Source organism: Nerophis lumbriciformis, linkage group LG25, assembly GCF_033978685.3.
Source record: "Nerophis lumbriciformis linkage group LG25, RoL_Nlum_v2.1, whole genome shotgun sequence".
Lineage (NCBI taxonomy): Eukaryota > Metazoa > Chordata > Actinopteri > Syngnathiformes > Syngnathidae > Nerophis > Nerophis lumbriciformis.
In genome coordinates, this window is record NC_084572.2 from 3703818 (window position 1) to 3719455 (window position 15638).

The window sequence follows — 15638 nt, forward strand, 5'->3', positions numbered from 1 at the left end:
GTGTTTGTTGCATATGCAAACACAGAGCCCGCCAGACAGACAGGTGGCACTGTAACTCCTATCTGTGAATGTATTACATCCAATTGGAAGGCCGAAGAAAGTAATTTATGGAAAATGTCATGGCAAAACCGATGTGATTCATATTATGTTTATTATTTATGTATTTGGTCATGTGGTCACTGCAGATCAAACCTCGCTTCGGTCCGCTTAACGGTCACATCTCAGTCACCATCAAAGGGTCCAACATGGGAATCAAGAAGGAAGACATTAAGAGGATCAGCGTGGCCGGCGTTGAGTGTGATCACCAGGAGGACAAGTATTCCGTCTCCACAAGGTGAGATAACTAACTAGCTAACCTCCTTGGTAGAGGTCTCAGGTTAAAATGTATGTCATGAGCCACAACCCTAGCTTGTTCGATTTGAACTTTTACTAAAGTTTTATAGGCCATTATAGTGATGTAGTAAGCGCAATGCATTGTGGGTGTTGCACATACTTGCCAACCCTCCCGGATTTTCCGGGAGACTCCCGAAATTCAGCGCCTCTCCCGAAAACCTCCCGAGACAAATTTTCTCCCGAAAATCTCCCGAAATTCAGGCGGAGCTGGAGGCCACGCCCCCTCCAGCTCCATGCGGACCTGAGTGACGTGTTGACAGCCTGTTCACACGTCCGCTTTCCAAACAGCTAATGATCGAGGGCGAGTTCTTGGTTTCTTATGTGGATTTATTGTTAGGCAGTTTCATTAACGTCCTCCCAGCGCGGTAACAACACACAACAACAGCAGTCAAGTTTTCGTCCGCCGTAAAGCAGTTCGTCTGCCGTAAACAGCAATGTTGTGACACTTTTAAACAGGACAATACTGCCATCTACTGTACATGCATATGTGACCCACCCATAATGTGTCACATTTTTGTGTTGATTTATTTATTTTATTTTGTGGTTTGAATTCGTTTTTGGAGCTGTCGTTCCACATTTATCAGTATTCACATTGGTCAGTAGGGGGCAGTAGAGCGTTTCTTCCCAATTGAATGCTATCACCTGCAGACCGGAAGTGTCTTGTCATTCTGATGAGCGCGACCAGTCTGTGAACAATTGAAACGTCCTGTGTGCTTTTCCCTCCTGTATAACAGGTTAGTTTTGGTGAATCAACTCACTGAATAATATCCATGTGATCTTTATAAGTTTAAGTACACATTCTGATGGTGGAGCCTAACTCTAAAGTGTTTGTGAGTTGGAGTTTGTATTTGTGAATGAATCCAGTGCACAGCTGCAGTAATCAATACAAAATGGCGACGTGAGTACGCAATGTTTATGTAGGAACTTCTGATCCTAATTCAGACTCCCAAATTAGAGCTCCCGTTTTCTTATAGATTTTATAATGTATATTTGTATAATGTGTGTGTTCTGAAATAGTGACAGAGAATAGAACAAGGATGGACAATTCAACCCTTAACTCAACAATAAGTAGATGAGTGTTATGTGTGTGTATATGTGTAAATAACTGAACATTGAAATTCAAGTATTTCTTTTATTTATTTATATATACATATATATATATATATATATATATATATATATATATACATATATATATATGTAATAAAAAATGTATATATATATATATATATACAGGTAAAAGCCAGTAAATTAGAATATTTTGAAAAACTTGATTTATTTCAGTATTTGCATTCAAAAGGTGTAACTTGTACATTATATTTATTCATTGCACACAGACTGATGCATTCAAATGTTTATTTCATTTAATTTTGATGATTTGAAGTGGCAACAAATGAAAATCCAAAATTCCGTGTGTCACAAAATTAGAATATTGTGTAAGGCTAATACAAAAAAGGGATTTTTAGAAATGTTGGCCAACTGAAAAGTATGAAAATGAAAAATATGAGCATGTACAATACTCAATACTTGGTTGGAGCTCCTTTTGCCTCAATTACTGCGTTAATGCGGCGTGGCATGGAGTCGATGAGTTTCTGGCACTGCTCAGGTGTTATGAGAGCCCAGGTTTCTCTGATAGTGGCCTTCAACTCTTCTGCGTTTTTGGGTCTGGCATTCTGCATCTTCCTTTTCACAATACCCCACAGATTTTCTATGGGGCTAAGGTCAGGGGAGTTGGCGGGCCAATTTAGAACAGAAATACCATGGTCCGTAAACCAGGCACGGGTAGATTTTGCGCTGTGTGCAGGCGCCAAGTCCTGTTGGAACTTGAAATCTCCATCATCATAGAGCAGGTCAGCAGCAGGAAGCATGAAGTGCTCTAAAACTTGCTGGTAGACGGCTGCGTTGACCCTGGATCTCAGGAAACAGAGTGGACCGACACCAGCAGATGACATGGCACCCCAAACCATCACCCAACCATGCAAATTTTGCATTTCCTTTGGAAATCGAGGTCCCAGAGTCTGGAGGAAGACAGGAGAGGCACAGGATCCACGTTGCCTGAAGTCTAGTGTAAAGTTTCCACCATCAGTGATGGTTTGGGGTGCCATGTCATCTGCTGGTGTCGGTCCACTCTGTTTCCTGAGATCCAGGGTCAACGCAGCCGTCTACCAGCAAGTTTTAGAGCACTTCATGCTTCCTGCTGCTGACCTGCTCTATGGAGATGGAGATGGAGAGCCAGCGCCTGCAGAAAAAACAAAAATGTGACGGGCACACACTGTGTCATTCACCGGGAAGCACTCGCGTCAAGGCAGCTCAGCCCCGAACTCAATGAGGTTTTAACAGATGTTGTGAGCGCGGTAAATTTGATCAAAACACGACCACTGAAAGTGCGACTGTTCTCTGCACTGTGTGAGGAAATGGGAGCTGATCATACAGCCGTGCTGTTTCACAGTGAAGCAAGGTGGCTCTCCCGGGGAAAAGTGCTGTCACTTGCCCTGTCTTGCCAAATGCATAGCTCCTCCTTTTTTTTTAAAGGAGGAGCACACAAGTGGCACTTTTATTTTATTTATTATTGAACTTGATGCAAGTTATTTGATTTATTATTGAACTTGATGCAAGTTATTTGATTTATTATTGAACTTGATGCAAGTTATAACACTTTTTTTGATTTATTATTGAACTTGATGCAAGTTATAACACTTTTGTTTTATTTATTATTGAACTTGATGCAAGTTATTTGATTTATTATTGAACTTGATGCAAGTTATAACACTTTTATTTGATTTATTATTGAACGTGATGCAAGTTATAACACTTTTTTTTAATTATTGAACTTGATGCAAGTTATAACACTTTTGTTTTATTTATTATTGAACTTGATGCAAGTTATAACACTTTTTTGATTTATTATTGAACTTGATGCAAGTTATAACACTTTTGTTTTATTTATTATTGAACTTGATGCAAATTATAACACTTTTTTTGATTTATTATTGAACTTGATGCAAGTTATTTGATTTATTACTGAACTTGATGCAAGTTATAACACTTTTGTTTTATTTATTATTGAACTTGATGCAAGTTATTTGATTTATTATTGAACTTGATGCAAGTTATAACACTTGTTTGATTTATTATTGAACTTGATGCAAGTTATAACACTTTTGTTTGATTTATTATTGAACTTGATGCAAGTTATAACACTTTTTTGTAATTTATTATTGAACGTGATGCAAGTTATAACACTTTTTTTTATTTATTATTGAACTTGATGCAAGTTATAACACTTTTTTGATTTATTATTGAACTTGATGCAAGTTATTTGATTTATTATTGTACTTGATGCAAGTTATAACACTTTTTTTGATTTATTATTGAACTTGATGCAAGTTATTTGATTTATTATTGAACTTGATGCAAGTTATTTGATTTATTATTGAACTTGATGCAAGTTATTTGATTTATTATTGAACTTGATGCAAATTATAACACTTTTGTTTGATTTATTATTGAACTTGATGCAAGTTATAACACTTTTTTTGATTTATTATTGAACTTGATGCAAGTTATAACACTTTTTTTGATTTATTATTGAACATGATGCAAGTTATAACACTTTTTTTGGTGATGCAAGTTATAACACTTTTTTTTGGGATTTATTATTGAACTTGATGCAAGTTATAACACTTTTTTATTTATTTATTATTAAACGTGATGCAAGTTATAACACTTTTTTATTTATTTATTATTGAACGTGATGCAAGTTATAACACTTTTGTTTTATTTATTATTGAACTTGATGGAAGTTATTTTATTTATTATTGAACTTGATGCAAGGTATACCACAGCTGCACAGTTATTTTATTTATTATTGAACTTGATGTTATTTTATGTTATTGAGTTTGAAAGTATACAACTTGATGTTCAATAAATTTGAAAATGTTAAAGCTTGGCATTAGCGCTCTGTTGGGGCGATGGGGGCAGGTGGGGCTTGAAAACTCCCCCTTGTCCAAAGTGGGGGATGACAAAAAAAGTTTGAGAACCACTGTGCTAACTAAAGTTGTATTTCTGTAGCTCTTGACTCTTGTGTTTGCTGCTTTTTCAGTGTGGTGTGCGAGATCGGCCCCGCTAAGCGAACGCCGCCCTCTGACCTCCCGTTTGAGCCGAGCAACAGCGGCGTGGTGGAAGTGGAAGTTGAGGGGGGGCGAAGAGGAAGCTCCAAGGTTGTTTTTACCTATCGGGTACGTTGTCAATATACTTTCTTTTTTTGTTTGTTTGTAATCTTTAAAAAGTGTGTGTTTGTGCGCCTTAAAACTACCAGAACATTCAATTTATAAAATGATTTTTTGAATGCACATCTCAATGTTTTATTTTCATATTGAGCAGAGCTAATTCAAGCAAAGGGCTGCAAATGAAAATTAAAGCTGCAAGCAGCATTGGTCGGGCCCGCGTATTTGGCAGGTGCTAGTCCTAAGTGTCCCAATACTTTTGTCAAGTTTTAGTCCCAAGTGTCCCAATACTTTTGTCCAGTGGTAGTCTTAAGTTTCCCAATACTGTTGTCTACTTTTAGTCGTAAGTGTCCCAATACTTTTGTCAAGTTGTAGTCCCAAGTGTCCCAATACTTTTGTCCAGTTTTCGGCTTAAGTGTCCCAATACTTTTGTCCAGTGATAGTCATAAGTGTCCCAATACTTTTGTCCAGTGATAGTCATAAGTGTCCCAAGACTTTTGTCTAGTGTACCTACCTAGTCTGCATTGTGTGGGCACGCTGGTGCTTCCTGCTTTTAAGCAGCCATCTTAAAAAAACAGCAGCGCAGCAGCATCAGCGCAGCGGTTCTTTGAAGGGTCATAAAATCAAAACCGGAGCAGGTATCAAAACTCTTTCGCCAACTTTTAATCAGAAGGGTTCAATCTCTCTCCTGTGTTAGTTTGAAGCTGAAACAACAAACGCGCTCAGAGGAGATAATGTTTGAAGAAAGGTGACCGGTTTTTACAAACATTTTGTTTTGAAGGGGGAATAGCAAACTTCCTGTTGATTTTTGCTGGGGGTTGTCAATTTATGAAATGCAGTTCTAAGTGAGACCTACATAGAGGTTTTTGTTTCATGTCTCTCCGACCTTCCCAGTGGGAGTTACAGGCAGTTTTGTCATTTGTTTCTTCCGAGGAGCAGTTTTTTCTGCGTTTTATTCAAAAATTGCGGTAGAGCGCAATTTTGAGATTTGGGGTTAGGTTTTTTATTAGATCGCAATTTTTGCCAGTCCTGATGTGTGCGTTCAGTTTGGTGAATTTTGAAGCGTGTTAAGGGGGTCAAATTACAGCTCAAAGAGGCAAAAGTGACTGTTTTTAGTACTTTTTTGTCTTGAAGGGGGAATTGCCAACTTCCTGTTGATTTTAGCCCGAGAATGTACTATGATAAAATCTAGGTCTAAGTCAGACCTACATAGAGGTTTTTGTTTCATGTCTCTCCGACCTTCCTAGTGGTAGTTACAGGCAGTCTAGTTTTTTTTCCCCCCTAGGGGGCGCTAGAGCGCAATTTTGAGTTTTGTGGTTCGGTTTTTTTAAAAAAAAGGCAATTTTCGCAGGTCCTGATGTATGGGTCAAATATGGTGAGTTTTGAAGCATGTTAAGTGGGTCAAATTACAGTTTAATGTGGCGGCGGAAGAATAAAGAATAAAGAATAATAAAACCTTACAAATTCAATAGGTCCTTATGTCCCATTGCATAAGGACTCCCTTTGGGAGTCCTTATGCAATGGGCCATGCGGGCCCTAATGACTAATTTACCTGAGTGGCAGGAAGTGCTTGTCTGTAGTGCCGCTGGAGGCATGAATCTAAATGAGTGCTTTCACGTTTGATTAGTTCCCCTCTCAAAAACACAGTCATGCTGATAAATAACTCTGAGTTTCAACCGAGTTTCCTATCAACATGCAAATAAACTTCCTGTGCGGAGAAATGAAACCACTGTTTTGTCCAGGACCCCAAACCTCACGCAGTGGACCCTGGAAAAGGTCCTGCCGCCGGCGGAACCGCCATCACCATCAGCGGCAAGGATCTGGACACGGCGACCAAAGAGGATGTGACGGTCGCAGTGGGCGGAGTTCCTTGTGAAGTGTAAGTCTTCTTACCGCCATGAATGGACTTGTTCGACCGCCTCTCTCTCTCTCTTTGGACAGCCTCACTTTTGGCGAGAAAATCACCTGTAAGACGGGCAGGTATCGAGGGCAGAAGGTTCCCTCAGACCTGCTGACGGTGAAGATCAACTATGGAACAAACACCAGCAAGGAGGTCACTGCTGCCTTCCAGTACTCCGAGAACCCAAAGATCTCTGATTACTCCCCGAAGTCCAGCTTTGTGTGGTCAGTGCTCCATAAACAGACAAGCTTTCAATTCAGTGGAAGAGTTTGTGTTTGAAATGGAATGAAATTGCCTCCGCTCTACAGGATGTCCAATTGGAATCGCAGAAATGTGTCACATTTATCAGAAGGTTTAATACTAATTAAAGCTGCAAGCAGCATTGGTCGGGCCCGCGTATTTGGCAGGTGCTAGTCCTAAGTGTCCCAATACTTTTGTCTACTTTTAGTCTGAAGTGTCCCAAGACTTTTGTCTAGTGTACCTACCTTGTCTGCATTGTGTGGGCACGTTGGTGCTTCCTGCTTTTAAGCAGCCATCTTAAAAAAACAGCAGCGCAGCGGGTCTTTGAAGGGTCATAAAATCAAAACCGGAGCTGTTCTGTTTTTTTATACACAAGGGTTTAATCTCTCTCCTGTGTTAGTTTGAAGCCGAAACGACAAACGCGCTCAGAGGAGTTAGTTTTTGAAGGAAGGTGACCGGTTTTTACAAAAAATTTGTTTTGAAGGGGGAATAGCAAACTTCCTGTTGATTTTTGCTGGGGGTTGTCAATTTATGAAATGTAGGTCTAAGTGAGACCTACGGAAAAGTTTTAGTTTCATGTCTCTCCGACCTTCCCAGTGGGAGTTACAGGCAGTTTTGTCATTTTTTTCTTCCGAGGAGCAGTTTTTTCTCGGTTTTATTCAAAAATTGCTCTAGAGCTCAATTTTGAGATTTGGGGTTAGGTTTTTTTTGTAGATCGCAATGTTTGCCAGTCCTGATGTGTGCGTTCAGTTTGGTGAGTTTTGAAGCATGTTAAGGGGGTCAAATTAAAGCTCAAAAAGGCAAAAGTGACTGATTTTACTAGAATTTAGTGTTGAAGGGGGAATAGCAAACTTCCTGTAGATTTTTGGCCGAGGAAATAAATTAATAAAATTTAAGTCTAAGTGAGACCTACATAGAGGTTTTTGTTTCATGTCTCTACGACATTCGTACTGGGAGTTAGAAAAAGTTTACTTTGTAGGGGGCGCTAGAGCGCAATTTTTTTTTTTTTTTTTTTTTTTTTTTTTTTTTTTGTCCTGTCCAGCTTCTCAGGCAAATCATATAGTTGATGTAGATGCCCATGTCGGCTGTTCAGATTTACTTTACAAAAGAGAAGTGTAGGATACTTCTCTTGTTGCCTTATTTGTATTTGACTTTATTAAATGTATTTATATTATCATTTAGTGCAGCCGGGCCGGAGCAGGAGGGGATAGAAAGAGAAAAAAAAAGATGACAGAGGGGGAAATTGTGGGGACAAGAGGGGGATTAGACAGAGAGACAAAAACAACAACAGCAAACAACAACAACAACAACAATAGAGCAACATCAGCAAATATGACATGTACAAATATGATGGTAAAAGTGATCGCAAATAAGCAGTTAGCGAAAAATAAAAAATAATACAGAAATGACAATGAGCATTATTACACTACAAATGGATCAATACAAATACCAATAGAAATAGCGCTATTGATAATGAACAATACCAATAATTTACCTTTATTATCAACAATACAGTTGTTTAAATGCAACAATACATATACGTAATGATAACTTGAGATACGAAAGAATGCAGAAAAATGGAGGGGGAGAAAGAGAAGCAACCTACATTAACCTTGTAGATTGTTATAGTCACAATAGGTTAAGCTTTGTCAGTGTGCCATGTGTTACACCCAGTTTACCCTAGGGCAACAACGTTAATATATGTTTGATGAAACGTGATTATGTGCATGAGTGTAAGTATGCATATGTACTTGTATATGTACAGAATGTGTATATGTGTTTGAACGCAATTTTGAGTTTTGGGGTTTGGTTTTTTTACCAAAGAGTTTTGTTCGAGTTTATTTATGTGTGCGTCAAATTTGGTGAGTTTTGAAGCATGTTTAGGGGGTCAAAGTACCGCGCAAAGCTGCGGAATAAGAAAGAATAATAATAAAACCTTACAAATTCAATAGGTCCTTATGTCCCATTGCATAAGGACTCCCTGTGGGAGTCCTTATGCAATGGGCCATGCGGGCCCTAATTAAATCTGCAAGCAGCATTGGTCGGGCCCGCGTATTTGGCAGGTGCTAGTCCTAAGTGTCCCAATACTTTTGTGTACTTTTAGTCTGAAGTGTCCCAAGACTTTTGTCTAGTGTACCTACCTTGTCTGCATTGTGTGGGCACGTTGGTGCTTCCTGCTTTTAAGCAGCCATCTTAAAAAAACAGCAGCGCAGCGGGTCTTTGAAGGGTCATAAAATCAAAACCGGAGCTGTTCTGTTATTTTATACACAAGGGTTTAATCTCTCTCCTGTGTTAGTTTGAAGCCGAAACGACAAACGCGCTCAGAGGAGATAGTTTTTGAAGGAAGGTGACCGGTTTTTACAAAAAATTTGTTTTGAAGGGGGAATAGCAAACTTCCTGTTGATTTTTGCTGGGGGTTGTCAATTTATGAAATGTAGGTCTAAGTGAGACCTACGGAAAAGTTTTAGTTTCATGTCTCTCCGACCTTCCCAGTGGGAGTTACAGGCAGTTTTGTCATTTTTTTCTTCCGAGGAGCAGTTTTTTCTCGGTTTTATTCAAAAATTGCTCTAGAGCTCAATTTTGAGATTTGGGGTTAGGTTTTTTTTGTAGATCGCAATGTTTGCCAGTCCTGATGTGTGCGTTCAGTTTGGTGAGTTTTGAAGCATGTTAAGGGGGTCAAATTAAAGCTCAAAAAGGCAAAAGTGACTGATTTTACTAAAATTTAGTGTTGAAGGGGGAATAGCAAACTTCCTGTAGATTTTTGGCCGAGGAAATAAATTAATAAAATTTAAGTCTAAGTGAGACCTACATAGAGGTTTTTGTTTCATGTCTCTACGACATTCGTACTGGGAGTTAGAAAAAGTTTACTTTGTAGGGGGCGCTAGAGCGCAATTTTGAGTTTTGGGGTTTGTTTTTTTTACCAAAGAGTTTTGTTCGAGTTTATTTATGTGTGCGTCAAATTTGGTGAGTTTTGAAGCATGTTAAGGGGGTCAAAGTACCGCGCAAAGCTGCGGAATAAGAAAGAATAATAATAAAACCTTACAAATTCAATAGGTCCTTATGTCCCATTGCATAAGGACTCCCTGTGGGAGTCCTTATGCAATGGGCCATGCGGGCCCTAATTAAATCTGCAAGCAGCATTGGTCGGGCCCGCGTATTTGGCAGGTGCTAGTCCTAAGTGTCCCAATACTTTTGTGTACTTTTAGTCTGAAGTGTCCCAAGACTTTTGTCTAGTGTACCTACCTTGTCTGCATTGTGTAGGCACGCTGGTGCTTCCTGCTTTTAAGCAGCCATCTTAAAAAAACAGCAGCGCAGCGGGTCTTTGAAGGGTCATAAAATCAAAACCGGAGCAGGTATTAAAAAGCTGTTCTGTTATTTTATACACAAGGGTTTAATCTCTCTCCTGTGTTAGTTTGAAGCCGAAACGACAAACGCGCTCAGAGGAGATAGTTTTTGAAGGAAGGTGACCGGTTTTTACAAAAATGTTGTTTTGAAGGGGGAATAGCAAACTTCCTGTTGATTTTTGCTGGGGGTTGTCAATTTATGAAATGTAGGTCTAAGTGAGACCTACATAGAGGTTTTTGTTTCATGTCTCTCCGACCTTCCCAGTGGGAGTTACAGGCAGTTTTGTCAGTTTTTTCATCCGAGGAGCAGTTTTTTGTGCGTTTTATTAAAAGCACAATTTTGAGATTTGGGGTTAGGTTTTTTTATTAGATCACACTTTTTGGCAGTCCTGATGTGTGTGTTCAGTTTGGTGAGTTTTGAAGCATGTTAAGGGGGTCAAATTCCAGCTCAAAGAGGCAAACGTGTTTTTAGTACTTTTTTGTCTTGAAGGGGGAATTGCCAACTTCCTGTTGATTTTACCCGAGAATGTACAATTATGAAAGGTAGGTGTAAGTCAGACCTACATAGAGGTTTTTGTTTCATGTCTCTCCGACCTTCCTAGTGGTAGTTACAGGCAGTCTAGTTTTATTTTTTCCTAGGGGGCGCTAGAGCGCAATTTTTATTTTTGGGGTTTGGTTTTTTTATCAAAAGGCAATTTTCGCTAGCCCTGATCTGTGCGTCAAATATGGTGAGTTTTGAAGCATGTTAAGTGGGTCAAATTGCAGCTCAAAGAGGCGGCCGGTATAATAATAATAATAAAACCTTACAAATTCAATAGGTCCTTATGTCCCATTGTATAAGGAGTCCCAAAGGGAGTCCTTATACAATGGGTCATGCGGGCCCTAAAAATACTTAAATTTCTTATACTTTGAGCAGTGTTAGAAAAACGGCATTACCTTTACTAGAAACAAGTAATCTAATTACTTTTACGTACAGTACAGGCCAAAGGTTTGGACACACCATGATTGGGTATATAAGTAGATTCCATGAAATGCTCAGTCATTCACAAACAAGAATGGGGGCGAGGGTCACCACTTTGTCAACAAATGCGTGAGCAAATTGTTGAACAGTTTAAGAAAAAACTTTCTCAACCAGCTATTGCAAGGAATTTAGGGATTTCACCATCTACGGTCCGTAATATCATCAAAGGGTTCAGAGAATCTGGAGAGAAATCAATGCACGTAAGCAGCTAAGCCCGTGACCTTCCATCCCTCAGGCTGTACTGCATCAACAAGCGACATCAGTGTGTAAAGGATATCACCACACGGGCTCAGGAACACTTCAGAAACCCACTGTCAGTAACTACAGTTGGTCGCTACATCTGTAAGTGCAAGTTAAAACTCTCCTATGCAAGGCGAAAACCGTTTATCAACAACACCCAGAAACGCCGTCGGCTTGGCTGGGCCTGAGCTCATCTAAGATGGACTGATACAAAGTGGAAAAGTGTTCTGTGGTCTGACGAGTCCACATTTCAAATTGTTTTTGGAAACTGTGGACGTCGTGTCCTCCGGACCAAAGAGGAAAAGAACCATCCGGATTGTTATAGGCGCAAAGTGTAAAAGCCAGCATGTGTGATGGTATGGGGGTGTATTAGTGCCCAAGACATGGGTAACTTACACATCTGTGAAGGCGCCATTAATGCTGAAATGTACATACAGGTTTTGGAGCAACATATGTTGCCATCCAAGCAACGTTACCATGGACGCCCCTGCTTATTTCAGCAAGACAATGCCAAGCCACGTGTTACATCAACGTGGCTTCGTAGTAAAAGAGTGCGGGTACTAGACTGGCCTGCCTGTAGTCCAGACCTGTCTCCCATTGAAAATGTGTGGCGCATTATGAAGCCTAAAATAGCACAGCGGAGACCCCCGGACTGTTGAACAACTTAAGCTGTACATCAAGCAAGAATGGGAAAGAATTCCACCTGAGAAGCTTCAAAAATGTGTCTCCTCAGTTCCCAAACGTTGTTAAAAGGAAAGGCCATGTAACACAGTGGTGAACATGCCCTTTCCCAACTACTTTGGCACGTGTTGCAGCCATGAAATTCTAAGTTAATTATTATTTGCAAAAAAAAAAAATAAAGTTTATGAGTTTGAACATCAAATATGTTGTCTTTGTAGTGCATTCAACTGAAAATGATTTGCAAATCATTGTATTCCGTTTATATTTACATCTAACACAATTTCCCAACTCATATGGAAACGGGGTTTGTATATGTATGTATATATATATATATGTACTGTATATATGTATTTGTTTATATGTATGTATGGATGTATGTATGGGGACGCCGTGGCGAAGTTGGTAGAGTGGCCGTGCCAGCAACCTGAGGGTTCTTGGTTCGATAAATGATAAATGATAAATGGGTTGTACTTGTATAGCGCTTTTCTACCTTCAAGGTACTCAAAGCGCTTTGACACTACTTCCACATTTACCCATTCACACACACATTCACACACTGATGGAGGGAGCTGCCATGCAAGGCGCTAACCAGCACCCATCAGGAGCAAGGGTGAAGTGTCTTGCTCAGGACACAACGGACATGACGAGGTTGGTACTAGGTCCCCACCTTCTACCAAACTCGTCTCATCCGTTGTGTCCTTGAGCAAGACACTTCACCCTTGCTCCTGATGGGTCGTGGTTAGGGCCTTGCATGGCAGCTCCCGCCATCAGTGTGTGAATGTGTGTGTGAATGGGTAAATGTGGAAGTAGTGTCAAAGCGCTTTGAGTACCTTGAAGGTAGAAAAGCACTATACAAGTATAACCCATTTACCATTTATGTATATATATTTGTATATATATATACATATGTATGTGTATATATGTGTATATATGTATTGTGTGTGTATGTATGTATGTATATATATATATATATATATATATATATATATATATATATATATATATATATATATATATATATATATATATATATATATATATATATATATATATATGTATGTATGTCTTAATAAGGTTATCCAAAAAATAGTGCTCGATACCGTAGTAGAGCGCAATATATGTATGTGTGGGGAAAAAAAATCACAAGACTACTTCATCTCTACAGGCCTGTTTCATGAGGGGTTCCCTCAATCATCAGGAGATTTTAATGGAAGCATTCACATACCATGGTTTATATAGGGCACAGAGTGGGTGGGTACAGGCTGGCGTAGGGGCGTGGTGATTGGCTCATGTGTTACCTAGGAGGTGTTTCCGTCTGTGGCGGCATGCTGATACAATTTCGCTGTCTCAACTAACATTGGCCACAAATTCCTCACTCTGATTGACAAACACTTCCCCAAAGGCAACACCCTAAGAAAAGTATTCAACAAGAACAACATTAAATTGAGCTACAGCTGTATGAACAATATACGACAAATTATCTCAAACCACAACAAAACAATTGGAAATGAGCCGTCGGCCCCCGGACAGAGCGACTCCAAAACCAACAAAGGCTGCAACTGCCGCAAGAAACCTGATTGCCCTCTCAACGGGGGGTGCTTACAAACATCAGTTGTCTACCAATCTAAGGTAACACGCAAGGACATTAACACATCCGACACATATGTAGGATTAACCGAGGGAGAGTTTAAAACCAGATGGAACAATCACAAGGCTTCTTTCAGGAACAAAAACCTGCGAAATACCACAGAACTCAGCAAACACATTTGGGACCTCAAAGACAATAATGTTGAATATTCAATAACATGGCAAATTCTTGCATCCAGCACACCTTACAATAGTGGTAATAAAAGATGCAACCTATGCTTGAAAGAGAAACTGTTTATTATATACCGTCCAGACCTGTCATCCCACAACAAGCGCAGCGAAATTGTATCAGCATGCCGCCACAGACGGAAACACCTCCTAGGTAACACATGAGCCAATCACCACGCCCCTACGCCAGCCTGTACCCACCCACTCTGTGCCCTATATAAACCATGGTATGTGAATGCTCCCATTAAAATCTCCTGATGATTGAGGGTACCCCCCCTCATGAAACAGGCCTGTAGAGATGAAATAGTCTTGTGATTTTTTTCCCCACACATACATATATATGTGTATATATATATGTATATGTATAGGCAAAAATGCCATCAATCCATCAAAATGTCCACTCTGTGTCTGGGGTACAAACAGTGTTTGACTTACATACTGCAAGACAGACTCCTAAAGCAGATTTTAGAAAAAGGCTCTGCTTACCTTGTTTTATGTTTGGCCACTCGTGAGTCTGTCCGGAAGAATGTAAGAGGTGTCCAATTCTCAGCGTGTCGCCCGGACGAGGCCCCCAAATTGTTGCGTTTTGGACCAGTTGTTCCTCCCAGGGAATTCAAGTCACAAGTCGCTCCCAAGCTCTTTACGACACTTAATGCTGAGTTGAAAAACCACCAGAGACAGAATAGGTATTTTGTTGTATATTTTCAAAGCTTTGCAGATATACTTTCAGACCAGTCCAGCATAGAACATTCTATCGCCCCGCCAAAATGGTCTCTCTTTCCCGATCCCAAAACCCTCTCTTTTCTCCCCTCTCTGTAGTCAAAATACATGCTAGTCAAAACACATTCCAAAGCCTCAAGGTTAACACACACAGTTTACTTGCAGACAAAGCAGCAAGAGAAGAAATGGAAAACACAAGCTGTTTTCAAATATGACTATGAAATAAAAGAAGTACAACTTAAATTCGGATATATGTAAATATCTTCCTCCGACAATTTGGCTCCCCGTCGGGGAATCGAACCCCGGTCTTCCGCGTGACAGGCGGAGATAATATGTATATGTATATATATATATATATATATATGTCTTAATAAGGTTATCCAAAAAATAGTGCTCGATACCGTAGTAGAGCGCAATATATGTATGTGTGGGAAAAAAAATCACAAGACTATTTCATCTCTACAGGCCTGTTTCATGAGGGGGGGTTCCCTCAATCATCAGGAGATTTTAATGGAAGCATTCACATACCGTGGTTTATATAGGGCACAGAGTGGGTGGGTACAGGCTGGCGTAGGGGCGTGGTGATTGGCTCATGTGTTACCTAGGAGGTGTTTCCGTCTGTGGCGGCATGCTGATACAATTTCGCTGTCTCAACTAACATTGGCCACAAATTCCTCACTCTGATTGACAAACACTTCCCCAAAGGCAACACCCTAAGAAAAGTATTCAACAAGAACAACATTAAATTGAGCTACAGCTGTATGAACAATATACGACAAATTATCTCAAAACACAACAAAACAATTGCAAATGAGCCGTCGGCCCCCGGACAGAGCGACCCCAAAACCAACAAAGGCTGCAACTGCCGCAAGAAACCTGATTGCCCTCTCAACGGGGGGTGCTTACAAACATCAGTTGTTTACCAATCTAAGGTAACACGCAAGGACATTAACACATCCGACACATATGTAGGATTAACCGAGGGAGAGTTTAAAACCAGATGGAACAATCACAAGGCTTCTTTCAGGAACCAAAACCTGCGGAATACCACAGAACTC

General features: G+C 39.9%; 1 protein-coding gene across 1 annotated transcript in view; it reads left to right on the forward strand.

Annotated features, from left to right (window-relative positions):
• The window catches only part of LOC133621523 (plexin-B2-like), a 254413-nt gene that overhangs the window by 175166 nt on the left and 63609 nt on the right, over positions 1 to 15638 (forward strand). The window contains exons 17-20 of the mRNA XM_061983595.1: positions 186 to 334; positions 4496 to 4631; positions 6362 to 6498; positions 6561 to 6743. Coding sequence (XP_061839579.1) covers positions 186 to 334; positions 4496 to 4631; positions 6362 to 6498; positions 6561 to 6743 — 605 coding nt within the window. The remainder of the gene's footprint in view (positions 1 to 185; positions 335 to 4495; positions 4632 to 6361; positions 6499 to 6560; positions 6744 to 15638) is intronic.